Here is a 16,611-nt window from a genome sequence, read left to right as displayed (position 1 = left end):
CAGTGAATGTTGCGTATTTAGATTTTCAGAAGGCCTTTGACAAGGTGCCATATAAGAGGCTTCTTAACAAGATGAGAGCCCATGGTATAATAGGAAACAGACTAGCATAGGTAGAGCCTTGGCTGATTGGCAGGATGCAGAGAGTTAGAATGCAAGGGTCAAATTTTCATTGGCTGCCAGTTGCTAGAGATGTTCCACAGGAGTCGGTATTGGGGGTTACTTCTTTTTATGTTGTATATTAATGACTTGGATTATGGATTGAATGTTTTTTTTTTGCATAGTAGTGTTAAGGGAATAGGAAGGATGCAGAAAGACAGACAGGAGAATGGGTAAATTAAATATAATGTTGGAAAGTGTATGGTCATGCACTTTGGTAGAAAAAAATGAGCAGACTATTTTTTAAATGGGAAGAAAACTGAAAATACTGAGATGCAAAGGGACCTATGAGTCCTTGTGCAAGGTCGCCTGAAGGTAAATGTGCAGATTGAGTCAATGGTGAAGAAAGCAAATGTCATAGAATATAAGAGCAAAGATGTGATGTTGAAGCTTTATAAGGCACTGGTGAGACCTCATTTGGAATATTGTGAGCAGTTCTGGGCTCCTCATTTAAGGAAGGATGTGTTGATGTTGGAGAGCATTCAAAGGAGGGTCACTAAGATAATTCTGGGAATTAGAGGGTTATCATACAAGGAGAATTTGACAGCTATTTGACATTTATTGGAATTTAGGAGAATGAGGGAGGATATCATTGAAACATTTCAAATGTTGAAGCCATGGACAGAGTAGATGTTGAAAGGTTGTTTCCCTTAGTGGGAGAGTCTAAGACAAGAGGGCACAACTTCAGGATTAAAGGGCATCCGCTTAGAACAGAGATGTGCAAGAATTTCTTCAACCAGAGGGTAAATCTGGTGGAATATATTGCCATATTTGATTATGGGGGCCAGGTCATTAGGTATATTTAGGGCAGAGATTGATAGGTACTTGAGTACCCAGGGCATCAGAAGTTATAGGGAGAAGACTAGGCAGCAGGGCTGAGTGGGGAAAATAGATCAGTTTATGATTGAATGGTGGAGGAGTCTTGATGGGCTGGACAGCTATTTCTGTTCCCATGTCTTGTGGCCTTAATGAACAGAGGGCATACTGAATAGAACAAACAACTGGACAAAGAGAAGAAAAGGGGCTTTTAATAAGAGAACACATCTCATGCCTATTCCTCAAGCAATTCAACGACCTCAACCTTGGTAATAAACAATGTTTGAGACATCAGTACTTCAGTAAGTGCTTTCTCATTTATATATAACTGTAGCATCAGAGCAGGCTGAGGACCTCATAGCTATTGGCTGTTAATGCTGCCATTATGATGATTTTTTTTTGTCCTTCCTGTCCTCTTCTGCAGTTTAGCCATTTAAATTCCTCAATTGAGCCCTACTTATCAAAAGTCATGTGATCTCACCCTGGCTGTAGGGCATTTTTTTCCAGAATTTTACCCAATACAAATCTTCTCAGGTAAAATATGAGGAGGAAGATTTGGTATTGAGAATATTTTTAATTTTAATAACAAAGCTGATTGTTGGTCTTTGTTTCAACAACTATATTCCCAATTATATAAAGTTATTAGCATGTGGTGGGGACACTCCAGCTCACTTCCATTGTTTCTAGTTATGTATCTCCTTGTCCTGCAAGAAAGACTGTGTGCCAGGGTCGTGCAATATGTTTGGCTGATCTGGCAGTGTGGGTCAAGTAGTTGAGAGCTTTTGTAAGTTTTGAGAGGTCGAGGCTTGGAAAAGTGTTATATGCATGAGTGAATTGTATCAAAATTAGATATTAATCCTGAAGAATAGAGACTATTAATGGATAAATGATAGAAACAGTTAGGAATGTCTTAAACATAGTAAAAGCTAAAACTTTTCCCTGAGATTCTGATATGTTTATCTGAATCACAAGAAACAAAAAACAAAACAATTAATGGGCAAGGTTCCAAATTATTCTTAAGAATCATTGATAAAGTTTTGAAAATGTCTTTCTAGAATCTCTCTAAATTTGGGTACTCCAAAAACATATGGATCAGAAAAGCTTTAAAATTTGATAGCCAACTTTATTGAAATGGAAAGATGACATAATATCCTATTTAAGTTTAGAGAAAATTAGATATAATATTAAGGATAGAAAATTCCAATTTATGAAATTATGGTGCCCATTCTTAGATTTTTTTATAATTGGAAGAATTAACAATGATTGTATGTTCCAGTGGTTCATTGCTTGTTCTCCGGGGGTCGCTAGTGATTCCACATTCTTGATTTTTTAAAATTAATTTATAAGGTAACATTGATTATAGGGAGGGAATAGATTAGATTTAATTTTAGTTTTTAGTTTTTCTTTTTTTTTCCTTTGTTTTATACGTTATTTCAACAAATGGGTTTAATATGGTCACATAGATTATTTCAATTAATTGTTTTAGAGGTATTATAAGGAATTATTGATGTAGTTTTATCTACTTTTTTTAATGGCTTTTTTGTGTGTGCTTACTTGTATATAAATGAATGATTATGTAATTGTCAATTCTTTATTTATGCTTATATGCTAATCTCAATAAAATATGTTGAAAAGAAAGGAATGTCTTAAATTACTAATGCATTTGCAAAATTTGATTTTGCATTCCCTGACCTTGCCTTCTCTTGTGAGGCTATTGAACTTGACAATACATTCACATTCTTACAGCTGAACTCTTACTATTGACCTGCTTTGCCATGTGTTTCCTTGACCTGTTCAGTGTTTATGCAGAAAGCCTCATAATTCTCTACATTTGCAGGAAATCATTGCTCTAAAACCATGCTAGCCATTCTTTCTAGTGTTATCCACTTGTTTTTGGTTTTCCATGTTAAATTTAGAAGAATTCTAATAACTGCCCAGATATGACCTCCCATCTGATAGCTCTCTTTTAAAAGGAGCAAGCTTTAACTAGCCCTAATGACTAAGGTTCCCTCCTGATACAGCCAGCTAATAATCAGCATGCTGTACTTATGGAAAGAGCCAGTTGAGCCTTAAAACCTGGCCCCATCTTTGTCACTTTTCAAAACTTTTGAAACAATATGACGAAACTATTATGAAATGTAACATATGAAATGATCTTGAGAGCATAAATTAAAACAATTCCATTCTGCTAATGTTACTGAACTATACAGTGAAAGTTACTGAACTATACAGTGATCTGTCGTAATACTAAAAAAAATCTTTAAGTCCTGCTCTAGTGACTTCCGATCAAAGGATTCACACCAGATTGCGGACTGCTGGAGACTGACTCAAGACTGACTGAAGGGGCACTGGGTATGGGAACCGAAATGCAAGAGGATGCTGTGTGTGGGAGAGGCTCCTGAGGGTCCTTGGGTGCTGAAGGCTTCCTGATTTTGTTAGAGGTTTGGTTTTAGAGCTTGGATTTTGGATTGTAGCAGCAGAGGCTGAGGGAGTGTTCGAAATGAAGCCATGGATACTCAATGACTCTTTAGGGACTTTCTTTCGTTTCTCTTTCTCTGACTAAGCAAATTTCTGCTGTAGGCAAATCTTTGCCTGCTTTACAGCAGACTAAAAGCAATATTGAGTAATATTGCATTTTTTAATGACATTACAATAAAAGAATCTTGAAATCTTGAATTAAACTTTCAAGATAGTTACTTTTCACTTCTTACAGTACTGTCTTCTCCTTTGCGATATCAGTACTTTCAAGATGCTTGTGCATACAGATGAATCATACAATTGATCAAGGACTTTACTTGTCATGTTTTGATACACCAGATGCAACACCTTTCTGGAGTACTTTTATGTTGAATTGCAAACCCATTATGGAACTGAAGGGAATTAAAAATATTATATTATTTCTGACAAAAGGAAAAGATGTTTCAGAAAAGGAAGAGTGGAGACAATAAATTTACTATTTGAGTGTCTTAAGCACTTCAACCAAGAAAATGAGCATTGGCAGAAGTTTTTGTGATTTTCCTGCTTTGGAACCTCTGTAGAGGGAGTGTCTACTGAGTTGGTATGGTGGAAGTCAGAAATAGGAAGGGAGGAAATAATTTGAAGGGGGCATGAGAAGGCCTTGGCAAGTAGATCAAGTAGAACCTCAAGGTACTCCATGCCTACATGAAGAACAGAAGGATGACAAGAGTGAAGGTGGGGCTGTTTAAGGATAAAGGAGGCAACATACGCCTGGAGGTGGGAAGGATAGGGAGGCCCTCAATGAATACTTTGCTTCAGTGTTCACCAGAAAAAAGAACCTTGGTAAAGGTGAAGCCTGAATAGAACAAGCTTGTGCGCTGGACCATGTCAAGATTAGAAAAGAGGAAGTGCTGAGATTAGAAAAGAGGAAGTGCTAGATCTTATTAAAACATTGATAAGTCCGGGTATAGCTCAGGTTGCTGAAGGAAGGGAGGAAAGAGATAGCTGGGATGTTGGCGATGCATCCCCCTTGTCCACAGGGAAGGTGCCAAAAGATTGGAAAATGGCAAATGTGGTCCTCTTTCATCAGTGTAGCAATAAAGCCGCTTCACAGAAGTCACAGAAATGAAGGCAACTGTAGTGCTGGGACTCTTTAGATAAATCCAGAACATGCTGAAAATGCTCAGCAGCTCAGGAAGCATCAATGAAAAGGGAAGCAGATTTAATTCTTGAAGTTGAAGACTCTCACCGCCAACATAAAAGGTTTGTCTGCAGCTTCATCGAAACAGCACCCAGATTGGATTTCAACAAACCTAGAGCTGGAGACAGGTTGATATACAACATTACATTGTTTTCAGACAGCGGTATTTATTTGTTTAATTTTGTTCAATCTTTCAAAAAAATATGATTCAATTTATGTTGCTGTTTAAATATTCCCAATAATTTCTTGTGAAGAATCTACAATCAGCAGGAAAAATGGATGTCATTCAGCATCACTGCCTCAGAGAGAGCAAAAATTAACATTCAAATATTTCTGCTGCAGAATCAAGTGAGTTAGTTGAGGAGGTAACAAAAGAAATTGATTTAGGTAGGGCTGTAGATATGGTATATATGGACTTTAGAAAGGGATTTGACAAGGTTCCCAATGAGAAACACGTTCAGAAAATCATGAGGTATGGGATCCATGGAATCTTGAATCAGTGGATTCAGAATTGGCTTGCCTGTAGAAAGCAGAGAGTAGTAGTGGAAGGAAAGTATTCTGCCTGGAGGTCAGTGACTAGTGGAGCTCTGCAGAGATCTGTTCTAGGACCCCTGATGTTTCCTGGATTGGAAAATAATTCTTCTGAGGCAAGGTTAGCGGAGTTAGGACTTTTCTCTTTGGAGCAAAGAAGAATATATTGTGTCCACTGAATATTATGTTCAGCTCTGGTCACATTATAGGAAGGATGTGGAAGCTATGGAGAGGATACAGAAAAAGTTTACCAGGATGTTTCCTGGATTGGAAAAGAATTCTTCTGAGGCAAGGTTAGCAGAGCTGGGACTTTTCTCTTTGGAGCAAAGAAGGATAAGGTGATTTAATAGAAGTTTACAAGATTCTGAAAGGTCAGTGCCTTTTTACCAGAATAAGACTAACAAACACCAAAGAACATCAACAAAAGTTTAGTGGAGACAGCAGGGGTATTTTTTTTTATCAGAGTTGTGGGGGCCTGGAATGCTTTTCCATGGTTGGTGGTGGAGGCTGAAATGTTAGGGGCATTTAAGAAACTCTTAGACAGGCACATGGATGAAAGAAAAATAGAGGAAGGGCTCGGTTTTCTTTTGGTAGGAATATATAGGTTAGCACAACATCGAGGACCAAAGAGTCCATACTGTGCTGTAGTATTCTATATTCCTGTTGTCCAGGTTGAAGTTTGGAAAATTTGAAAATGACATTAACATTTTTGAACAGGTTTCACTCTTGGGTATGTGGTGTTTTTTGTACTGTATAAGGCAATGCCTCTCAAAGAATAACAATTCAATACTTGCAGATTGATTACAATACCCTTTAAGGCAAGTTTGTTTAATTTTCTCTTACATAGAGGTACATATCACAGGAATAGTCCATTCAGTCCACATGATGTCCAAATCAATCTAATAATTTGCTGCCTGTATCTGATAGATTTATTGTCTGGGTACATACATGATATCACAAACAACCCTGAGATTCTTTTTCCTGTGAGAAAGGCAGAAATACCACTTATTGGTAGTGCAAAAAAACTCTACTTAATATATGCATATAAACAACAAAAGACATGTAAACAAACTGTGCAATACAGAGAGGGAAAATATCAATAAAGTGCAAAAGCAAGAGTCCTTAAATGAGTCCCTGATGAAGTTTGTTTCTCCTATTTCAAGTGAAACTTTAGGCAGCCAGTCCTCTCCTCTTGCATGAACCACAAGGGTTTTCACCAGGCTGAACTAAGCACTAACAACCCATCTTCCAAATGGGGTTTTCCACAAGCTTGCCAGCTTGTCCTGTTCCAGTCCCAGCTGCTGACTGTAAAACTGCAGAACTGAATTTCCCCCCCCCCCCCGTCTCTCTCTCTCTCTCCCAGAGAAAAAGCCTGTTTTACTCTCTCTGCTTGCAAAACTACATGACCCTCTTAGAACAGCAAGTCCCACTCTAGAAAGCCTCTGGCTTCGATGAGTTCTTTCAGCTGTTGCCTTTTTGTAAACAACAATCCATTAGTGATGTTTCTTGGGCGGTCTCCAAAGCTTTTGCAAAGGGTCTTGGTGCTGGCCTGTCTAGCATGAGCAGAGGTCCAGTATTATAAATAAGATCTGTTTTAAAGTGTTTGTATGTGACCTACACTAAAAATCCTGCCCCAATTTATCTCCCCAAAACATATCTAAATACAATACAAACATAACATAATCTGTCACACCTGATGGAAGCAGCGAGAACAAAGCATGTGCTGGGTGGTGTGGATCCTTAATGATTACTGTTGCTCTCCGATGGTGGCATTCTCTGTAGATGTTCTTGAGAGTGGGGAGGGTTTTGTCTGTGTCCATTATCTTTTGCAGGGCTTTATGCTTAGTGGTATTGGTGTATCCATTCCAGACCATAAGGCAGCCAGTCAGCACACTTTCCACTTACTGTTTCTTCTTTGGCTTGGCTTCGCGGACGAAGATTTATGGAGGGGGTAAAAAAGTCCACGTCAGCTGCAGGCTCGTTTGTGGCTGACCAGTCCGATGCGGGACAGGCAGACACGATTGCAGCGGTTGCAAGGGAAAATTGGTTGGTTGGGGTTGGGTGTTGGGTTTTTCCTCCTTTGCCTTTTGTCAGTGAGGTGGGCTCTGCGGTCTTCTTCAAAGGAGGCTGCTGCCCGCCAAACTGTGAGGCGCCAAGATGCACGGTTTGAGGCGTTATCAGCCCACTGGCGGTGGTCAATGTGGCAGGCACCAAGAGATTTCTTTAGGCAGTCCTTGTACCTTTTCTTTGGTGCACCTCTGTCACGGTGGCCAGTGGAGAGCTCGCCATATAATACGATCTTGGGAAGGCGATGGTCCTCCATTCTGGAGACGTGACCCATCCAGCGCAGCTGGATCTTCAGCAGCGTGGACTCGATGCTGTCGACCTCTGCCATCTCGAGTACCTCGACGTTAAGGGTGTGAGCGCTCCAATGGATGTTGAGGATGGAGCGGAGACAACGCTGGTGGAAGCGTTCTAGGAGCCGTAGGTGGTGCCGGTAGAGGACCCATGATTCGGAGCCGAACAGGAGTGTGGGTATGACAACGGCTCTGTATACGCTTATCTTTGTGAGGTTTTTCAGTTGGTTGTTTTTCCAGACTCTTTTGTGTAGTCTTCCAAAGGCGCTATTTGCCTTGGCGAGTCTGTTGTCTATCTCATTGTCGATCCTTGCATCTGATGAAATGGTGCAGCCGAGATAGGTAAACTGGTTGACCGTTTTGAGTTTTGTGTGCCCGATGGAGATGTGGGGGGGATGGTAGTCATGGTGGGGAGCTGGCTGATGGAGGACCTCAGTTTTCTTCAGGCTGACTTCCAGGCCAAACATTTTGGCAGTTTCCGCAAAGCAGGACGTCAAGCGCTGAAGAGCTGGCTCTGAATGGGCAACTAAAGCGGCATCATCTGCAAAGAGTAGTTCACGGACAAGTTTCTCTTGTGTCTTGGTGTGAGCTTGCAGGCGCCTCAGATTGAAGAGACTGCCATCCGTGCGGTACCGGATGTAAACAGCGTCTTCATTGTTGGGGTCTTTCATGGCTTGGTTCAGCATCATGCTGAAGAAGATTGAAAAGAGGGTTGGTGCGAGAACACAGCCTTGCTTCACGCCATTGTTAATGGAGAAGGGTTCAGAGAGCTCATTGCTGTATCTGACCCGACCTTACTGTAGAAATTTGCCAAACCTCTGTAAACTCCTGAGGCAGTAAAAACGCTGATGTGTTTTCTATACAATGCTATTAGTGTGCTTGTCCAGGAAAGATCCTCTGAGACAGTGACTCCCAAGACCTTAAATTTGCTCACCCTCTCCGCCTCTGATTCCCTCAATGATCACTGAATTGTACACTTCTGGTTTTACCTTCCTGAAGTCAATAATTTGGTGACATTGAGTGTGAGGTGGTTGTTGGTGCACCATTCAGCCAGGTTTTCAAGCTACCTCTTGTATACTGACTCATCGCCCCTTTTTATACAACCCACTACCGTGGTATTGTAAGCAAGTTTATAGTTTGTATTGTTGCCCTACTGAGCTCCCTTCATATTCACATGTCTTTCTACAAGGTTCTTAAATGTTGTTGTTATATCTGTTTCCACCACTACTCCTGCAGGCCATTACTTGGCTCCTACCACTCTCTGTGCAAATTATTTTCCTTGAACATCTCAATTAAACTAATTTCCCTCTCCTTAAAAGCATGTCCGTGGACACTTTTGCCCTGGGAAAGTGATTCCCACTGTTCACCCAATCAATACCTTTCATGATTCTACACACCTCTATCAGGTCTCCCTTCTTACTCCGATGCTCCGGAGAAAACAACCCACATTTGTCCAATTTTGCTCATGACTCATTCCCTCTAAGCCAGGCAACATCCCGGTGAACTGGCATACCCTTTTCAAAGCCCTCCATATCCTTCCTGTGATCAGAATTGCACCCTGTATTTCAAGTGCATCTTAATGGAAGTTGTCTATTAGCTGCAAAGTGACTTCCATACTTTGATACTCCATGACCTACCCATTGAAGCCAAGCATCTTGGTCATCTTATCTACTTGCATAGGTATTTTTAATGAGCTACGGGCATGGACTTCCAAATCGCTCTGCATCTTAATACTTTTAAAACCTCTACCATTAATTGTGTATATTCCCCTCCCATTTGACCTCCCAAAGTAAAACATGTCAGAATTGTCCAGATTAAACACCATCTGCCATTCTCTGCCTATATCTGTAACTGAACTATATCCTGTTGTATTCTTTGATGACCCTCTTGTTATAGCCTTTCATTTAAAAATTTAACATCAATGGGTTAACTCTCCCCATCCCAACTCATTTTGTCATGCAGATGTGGAAAAGAACTGGAATTTATGATAAGAAGGAGGATTTTTTTTTGCTTGAACAGGCTGTGGACACCAAAAATGGAGGTTTAAGTGTTGCATGGCATGGCAGGAAGAACTTTTGTCAGTCTAGAGAAACCATTCAGTGAAGAAGATGGCCCTTGACACTTTTTCATCATACTGAGGGGTGGACATCAAGGAAGATATGGATAGAAATATGTAGATTGGGAACACAACAGAACTGAAGAACATTAAGGACCAGGAATTTTGTGGGGAAGCAGGAACCAGTATTTAAAATTGTAGGATCTTCAGCAGCAGTTTTGTGTTAAAAGACTGATGAAACATGGATGGAATGAAGAGGTGGAGATCATGAGAAGATCCAATGATTTATCACTGGGAACCCCGAATTGAAAAGCAATAAGTACTGCAGAGATTGCCAGAGGTCTCGGCGTGTGCTGGCTCGTTGAGTTCCAAGACCGGCTCTTCCCAGAGACTCGAACGAATTATGGACACGATAGAATTCATCCTACGAAACTGGAAACAAGTTGGATTGAACCGTGCTTTTCAAATCGACTTTCTATTCACAAATAAGTCCAACGAAACCTGTTGGAATCCTCGCACATTCATTTGATAAACACATGAGAAGTTGAAAAGATTTCGTGTGTCATTTATTACCTTTTGAGCTTCTGAGCAAGTTTTCACCTGGAGCTGCGGAAATGCCCCAAATAGGGACCATTTTGGTATGGCAGAAAACTCGGATGATTTTAAAATTTGCATTTCTCCCTTGGAAAAGCTGGTATGGAGCAGGCGACAGCTCGTAGGCACCGTTCTCAGATTTGGCTGACCCTTTGGTGAATGATGTGACGGCGGTGTCGGCACATATCGCCTTGTGAGCAGGTGCAGACCTGCTTTCAGTCAAAACAGCTCGGATTGCCCTTTGCACACGACTCTTTCCTAGTAACAAATAGCACAGCGCGAACGAGTCCCTTAGTCGAAGGAGCTTCAGCCCAGCAGCAGAAACTTTATGCGGTCGGAAGCGAACCACGCAGAGATAGATCCATTCAATAAAAATCGCCGTGGTTTTTTTTTTAAGCCGAGAGCATCTTCGCCAATGTGATTTAAGTTGATAAGAAGGACATTTTAGTGCTTCCGAGTTCGTGTAGCAATTAAAAAAAATATGGACCAGTTTGTGGATTCAGAAAGAGCTAACCTGATAACTGAAAATAAAGCAAGGATGTACACGCTGCGTTTGAAAAGGTAAAATAAGCAGGTCGTTATTGCAACGTTTACTGTAGTTTGCATCAATAAACGTAGATACTGATTTAAATGATGCAAATGTAATTGTACCATGAAGGCTGCGAGAATGTGAAATGTTCTGTCTATGTTGCCAATCAACCGCGATTTTATCTTGCCTTTTAAACTCATCTACTCCGACGAGGATGGCGTTAAGGTCGTGGGAATTCGGTAGATCGTGAGGACTTCAGTGCCTGGTTCTTCAGTAAAATGTGCCAATGTGTACCAAACATACAAAAGCTGTGCATGGAATAGGAGGGACAAATAAATCACGTTTCATGGAAGACTGTGGCTTAAAACATTCCAGTTCTCAATTTTCATTCTCTTGCTTCCCCTACTTTGGACATTGTTGAATTAAATGTAGTTTGACAGGAAACCTGCTGGGAATGTTTTAGAACCAGTTGATGTCTCTCCGGAGCAGTGCAATCGCACCCTGCAGTCTCGAGTCGTGCGCTACCTGGAAAGCACCGCCAGTTCGACTGTTGGGGGTTTAAAGGCGAATTAATGACGCCAGATTGTGGCCCTTGGGGTACATGCATATCATTTAATATTAGTCATTCTTTTTGGAATCATTAATCCGCCCACAAATGCCTAGGCATGTTCTTCAATCTAACTTGTGTGCACACTTGACGTATTCACGAGCTTTTCTGTCCAAAGGCACAAAAGCCAACGTGAAATTTGGCTCTTTTCCCCTCCAGCAGGTTTGTAATTTAAGGGTAAAATCGAGCGTCAGAACACATGGCACCGAGAGCAGTTTGTGTCAAGAAATTCATTTTCACGCCTGGTTTCATTGCAGGCGTTCTGTGATTAATAGCTTCGCGACTGATCATTTAGGAGATAATACAAAAGGAAAATTAGTAATGATTGATGCAATTTTGTAAGGGCATTAAAAATTCGTTTCACGTTCACTGCCCATGATGTTATGTCGTGGCTTGGCTGTGCAAAGAGCCTGTCTGATCATGTAGCTTCACTGATAACTTTCGATGGAAAACATAATTTCCAACCGTAGAAATGCACCGATAGAGCATCACTTTCGAGAGGTTCACCTCTTAAAATGGGTTAAAAAGTAACCACTTTTATTTAAATAGCGGGTTGAAAACGATGATCACAATTTCAGTCGCGTGCGATGGAAGGAAAACGAGACACGCCGAACATGACATTGGAACAAGCGGAGGTAACACAAATGAAATAACAGGACAGCAGCTCGGCAATGTCCTCGCTGGTGCTTATTCCCCTCTCAGCAGATGCAAGGGCCATTGCACTCCCCCGTTATGCTATGTCAGTTTGACCCATGATTTCGACATGCATTCTCCATCTTCACCAGATGACATTGTTCCAAAAATTCATGAAGATAGCAGGAGATCATTTGTTCCATTAAATCAACCCTGTGTCTTTACTGTGAAATTTGGCAAACTTAGCATGGTTTAGAATTTAACCAAGTGGGAGCAGAGAAGAGAATTCTTATGACATGGTGTGAGTCTAAGAGGCCTCAAAAAGGATTGTCATAGAGTAACACCACATGAATGCAACTACACTGCTCCATGAGATTCCAGCAATTGGGGCAGGGGTCAATCATTTATTTTTGGATATAGTAAATTATCCGGCATAAACACGTAATTTAAGATTAATATTCTGTCTGCAAAAGATGCAGAAATGCTGTTTGGGTCATAAATATCAGTCCTGGATCACAAAGCAGATTATATTACACATGTGTTGGTCTTCACTTAGATTTCAATCCACTCATAAGTTTAAGGATACTATTAGATTCACCAAAAGAGAGTCTGTGGTATTTCATGTCTATAGTTTTCCTTGATCCTCTCATCAGTCAGGGAGAGTTGGATTAATTCAATCAGATTGGACTAATAGGCGTGATTCTCCAATCAAACTGTACACATCTTAATTTGGAGTTGTAACAAACTTGGAGAAGGAGGGGGTTGTGCCACATCTGTGAAATAGAGGGAAGCTGTTGAGTGAAGCCAGCAGCGTCAGGGTTGGAACAAATCAATAGCTAATTTATTTGCGATTCCCATTGTGACCCTGAGATCATTCTTGTGCTGTAAACAAACACAATGCAAGTAAATTAAGAAACAGCATTTGTTGGTTTGAGCTCAAACAAAAACTTACAGAATAAATCCACTACGTTTCAACTGCCATCAAGAAAACGATCAAAAAAAATTTGAAGACTAGAACAATGATGTTGTGTATCTCCAGCTTCACAGTTGAATGATTTGAATAGGTCCTAATTGTGCAGGGGTTACTTTCTGTTCCATTACAATAATTTGATTGCCCTCTCTCTTGCTCTCTCTTTCTCTTCTCATAACCACCCACTTTCCACACAAAACACGCAGAAATGCTTTGCCTTATATACATTAATCTGCATGAAAGAGCCTATTTTTTTTGCAGATGTTATAATGTTCGTTTATTCCCAGGGATTCCAGAATTTGAGTGTTTTATGTTTAATTTTAAATGAATTGAAAGGGATCAAGAATTGAAAAAAGTACTAGTTAAAAAAATTCATCGCTACACAGATAAGATCATTGCGTGGGCCTTGGAATGCAAGTCCAGATAACAAGAGATACAATATAATTAAAATTGGGCAATTTTATTGTTTACAATCTTTTCCTCAAGTGACATTTCAATTGAAGATGTATATTCAATGAGGTCATTTGTTAAGAATTGAATATTCCTGACAACAAAATTATTTTAAATTCAGAGATATGCCTTTGATTTGCAGAAGGGCTTCCAACAAAAAATAAATTAAAAATTGTAATATGAACATCATCCAGAAATCCAACTAAAATTCTGAATTGCCTGACTTTGAAATGGGTTTGTGATTTGCATGAACTACTATGTTTAAGTTGCTAAATGTTGACTAATTGATGTGCAGTCATGGAGGTAGGCCACAAAGGCCATAATCTAGGAGACCACAGACTTTTATCACTTTTATTGTGCATTCTATTGGTTTTGGAATAGCCATAAAAATAGTGTAATATTACAGCTCTGTATAAAGTTTGTCCCGTGAATATTGGTATCAAATCAGCATTAAAATTTGTAATAGTAAATTATCTATAGGCCATTCACCTTGCATTTATAAATAATCAATAACTTAAATCCCCTACTCATTTTAGCAGTCAAGATAAGATTAATGCATTCACATGGTTATCCATTTTTAAAATGTCAAGATGTATACAGAATGATTTAATCAGTAAATTTCACAATTCAGGGAAAATCAGTCCACCTCACGTTAATCAATGTGCCAACCTGGGCCTTTTTTTGTTCCAGAAGTTCCATACTTCAACTATATGTGTTATTATGGAATAAACATCAATAAGGAACAGACTCAAAATCTAGCATCTCATGACACAATTAATAAAGTCGAATACAATATGCTCTTTCACAAAGTGGAGTTCTTCACAAAATAGATAAGAAAAACATGTGATTTACAATATCAGTAGAGAATTCCAATTATTTGAACAAATGTTTATATTTTATCTCTTTCCTACACTGGCAACAAGTGCTCAGGTTTTCTGGGTAGTACTGCGTCCAGTCCTACAGATTAAAGCTCCAACAGTTGCCTAAATATGGAATTTGATGAGTGGGGGTAAATTAGATGGAGCGAGGCAAAGTTTGGTTTGTGTTTAAAAAAGATGCAAGAATTGAACAATTAAACAGTACCAGTGGCAGAAACCCAAATCAAGAATTTTTAAAATTGGAGAAATAAGTAATGTGTGATATCACAGGAAGATAACTAGCTTGTGAGGTTTGCAGATTATTTTCTGTCTAACTCTCTCTTAAAGGGGCTTACTCTATAACACAATGGGAAAATAATCTGACAATGTAACCAAAAATTGTATAGTGATTCTCTTAAAAATGATTACTGATTGGGCTAAAATATTTTAAATATTGAAAAATTTAATTACTAATTAAATAAATGATGACAGACGTGCAAGGCAGGTGATGTATTGTGACCTTGTAGCTTGTGAGATCTGGAAATGACATGTGTAATTTAAAGCAGCACATTTGCCTCCAATTTAGGGATTTTCAGATCAGAGTTGAGAAGAGATGATTCTGACTTCATAGAGAGTGGTTCATGAGGAGGTAGTTACCTTGATGTATAGTTTCAGGAAGCAATTATATCCTTTAAATGTTATGGAATGGAACAGTGGACTGGAACAGGAGGATGTGACTTTATGGAGGGAAGGCAAAAAATCCTGAAGCGGACCCTAAAGGAACCCTGGTCTTTGCATTTATCCAATCCAAAATGAAAATATAAAACTTTGGAAACATTCGGCAGATAAGGCAGGATTCTTGGAAAAAGAAACCAGAACATGCTACTGGCCTACTGGGTTCTTTCTGGCTTTCTCATAGCCCATGTTGCAAGTTCTCTTTATTGTGGTCTATGCAGCAATGGGCTGCTTTATTTGCTGTGGAGTTCCAGTGGGCTTGCAGTCATCAGTCAAAATATCAATTTCTGACTGAATAATTAGAAATGGTTGGTCTAGAACACTACCCTGAAGAAATTTTGCAGTGATGTCCTGGGCTTATGGACCCCCAATAACCATCTTGCATGTTCAACGTGTGACTGAAGACACTGAAGTGATTTCCCCAAGATCCTCATTGATTTATGTTTCACCATAGCTCCTTTATGCCACATTCAATCCAACATGACTTTAATGTCAAGAGCAGTTACTCCTTTGATCTGTTTGGACCAATGGTCTGATGAGAGTTGGAGCTGAGTAGTCCTGATAAAGCCTGAACTGGGTATCAGATTATTGGTACAACTGTTGACTTCAGTCACATTCTCACTCATTAGGCACTAATTAGCTGGTTTGATATTGTCCTTTTTTTTGTGAAAATGGCATATCTGGGTAACTTTCTGTATTGTTGGGTAGATGGCAATATTAAAAAATACTGGAACCAATTAGTGAAAATCTCAGAACTGTAAACAGGATGTTGTCTTGTCTCCATAGCCTTTGCTCTATCCTGTACTCTCAGACTTGGTATCTTGTAAAGTCAATCAAATTTGTTGAAGACTGACTTCTGCAATGGAAGAAGCCAAAATCTGGGCAGCATGGTTAGTGTAATGGTGGTTGGTGCAATACTATTACCATGCCAGTGACCAGGTTTCTAATCCACTTCCATCTATTGAAAATTTGTGCATTTTCTACGTGACCATATTGGTTTCTTCCAGGTGCTCCAGTTTCTTCCAAAGATTATTGGGGTTTTTAGATAATTGGTCACATGGGTGTATTTGGGCAGCATGGGCTTGTGGGCCAGAAGAGCCTGTTACCATGCTGGACATAAATTAAAATTAAAATTATAAAATTGGAACCTCACTAAAGATAGTCACAAACCTTCAGCACTGTCTTTAACACTTATGTCCAGTTGCATGTTTGAGAAAGGGGATATTTTGGAACCTTTGTCTCCTGTTAGATGTTTGATTTTTCATAGCAATTCATAACTAGATGTGGTAAGATGACAGAACATTAGTCGGATTCATCAGTTATGGGTTCACATATCAGTTTATTGCATGCTGTTTAGCACACAAGTGGCTCCGTCTTTGTTGGCATTCAGGCCTAGTGCTGCTCTAGCACATTTTGGTGCCCTCTTCATTAAACCCCGGTTTTAGTGTAATGGTTGAGTGAGGACACTGAATATAGCTGGAGCTTTATGCCAGATGTACAATAAAGAAAATGATTTTGACTCATGAAAATCTATTTGTTTGGAGATAAAAACTACCAAAAGAAGTGTTATTGCTGGGATTGGTTGAAAGGACCCTTAATATTATCTATGTAGGAGGATAGAGTATAAATTAAGAGTAGTGAGGACTTGTGAGAAAGAGTGAT

The 16,611-nt window shown here is 39.6% G+C and overlaps 1 protein-coding gene across 2 annotated transcripts in view; it reads left to right on the top strand.

Annotated features, from left to right (window-relative positions):
* The window catches only part of slc30a2 (solute carrier family 30 member 2), a 148,374-nt gene that overhangs the window by 20,295 nt on the left and 111,468 nt on the right, over positions 1 to 16,611 (top strand). The window contains exon 1 of one of the 2 annotated variants that reach the window (XM_069886580.1): positions 10,482 to 10,729. The exons of the other annotated variant lie outside the window; for it this stretch is intronic. Coding sequence (XP_069742681.1) covers positions 10,650 to 10,729 — 80 coding nt within the window. The 5' untranslated portion in view covers positions 10,482 to 10,649. Of the gene's footprint in view, positions 1 to 10,481; positions 10,730 to 16,611 lie in introns of those variants that run through there. 2 annotated transcript variants of the gene reach the window in all.

The sequence above is a fragment of the Narcine bancroftii genome, chromosome 6 (genome assembly GCF_036971445.1).
Source record: "Narcine bancroftii isolate sNarBan1 chromosome 6, sNarBan1.hap1, whole genome shotgun sequence".
Lineage (NCBI taxonomy): Eukaryota > Metazoa > Chordata > Chondrichthyes > Torpediniformes > Narcinidae > Narcine > Narcine bancroftii.
Note: the sequence above shows the minus strand (reverse complement) of the source record. Positions and strands in the feature narration are given on the sequence as shown.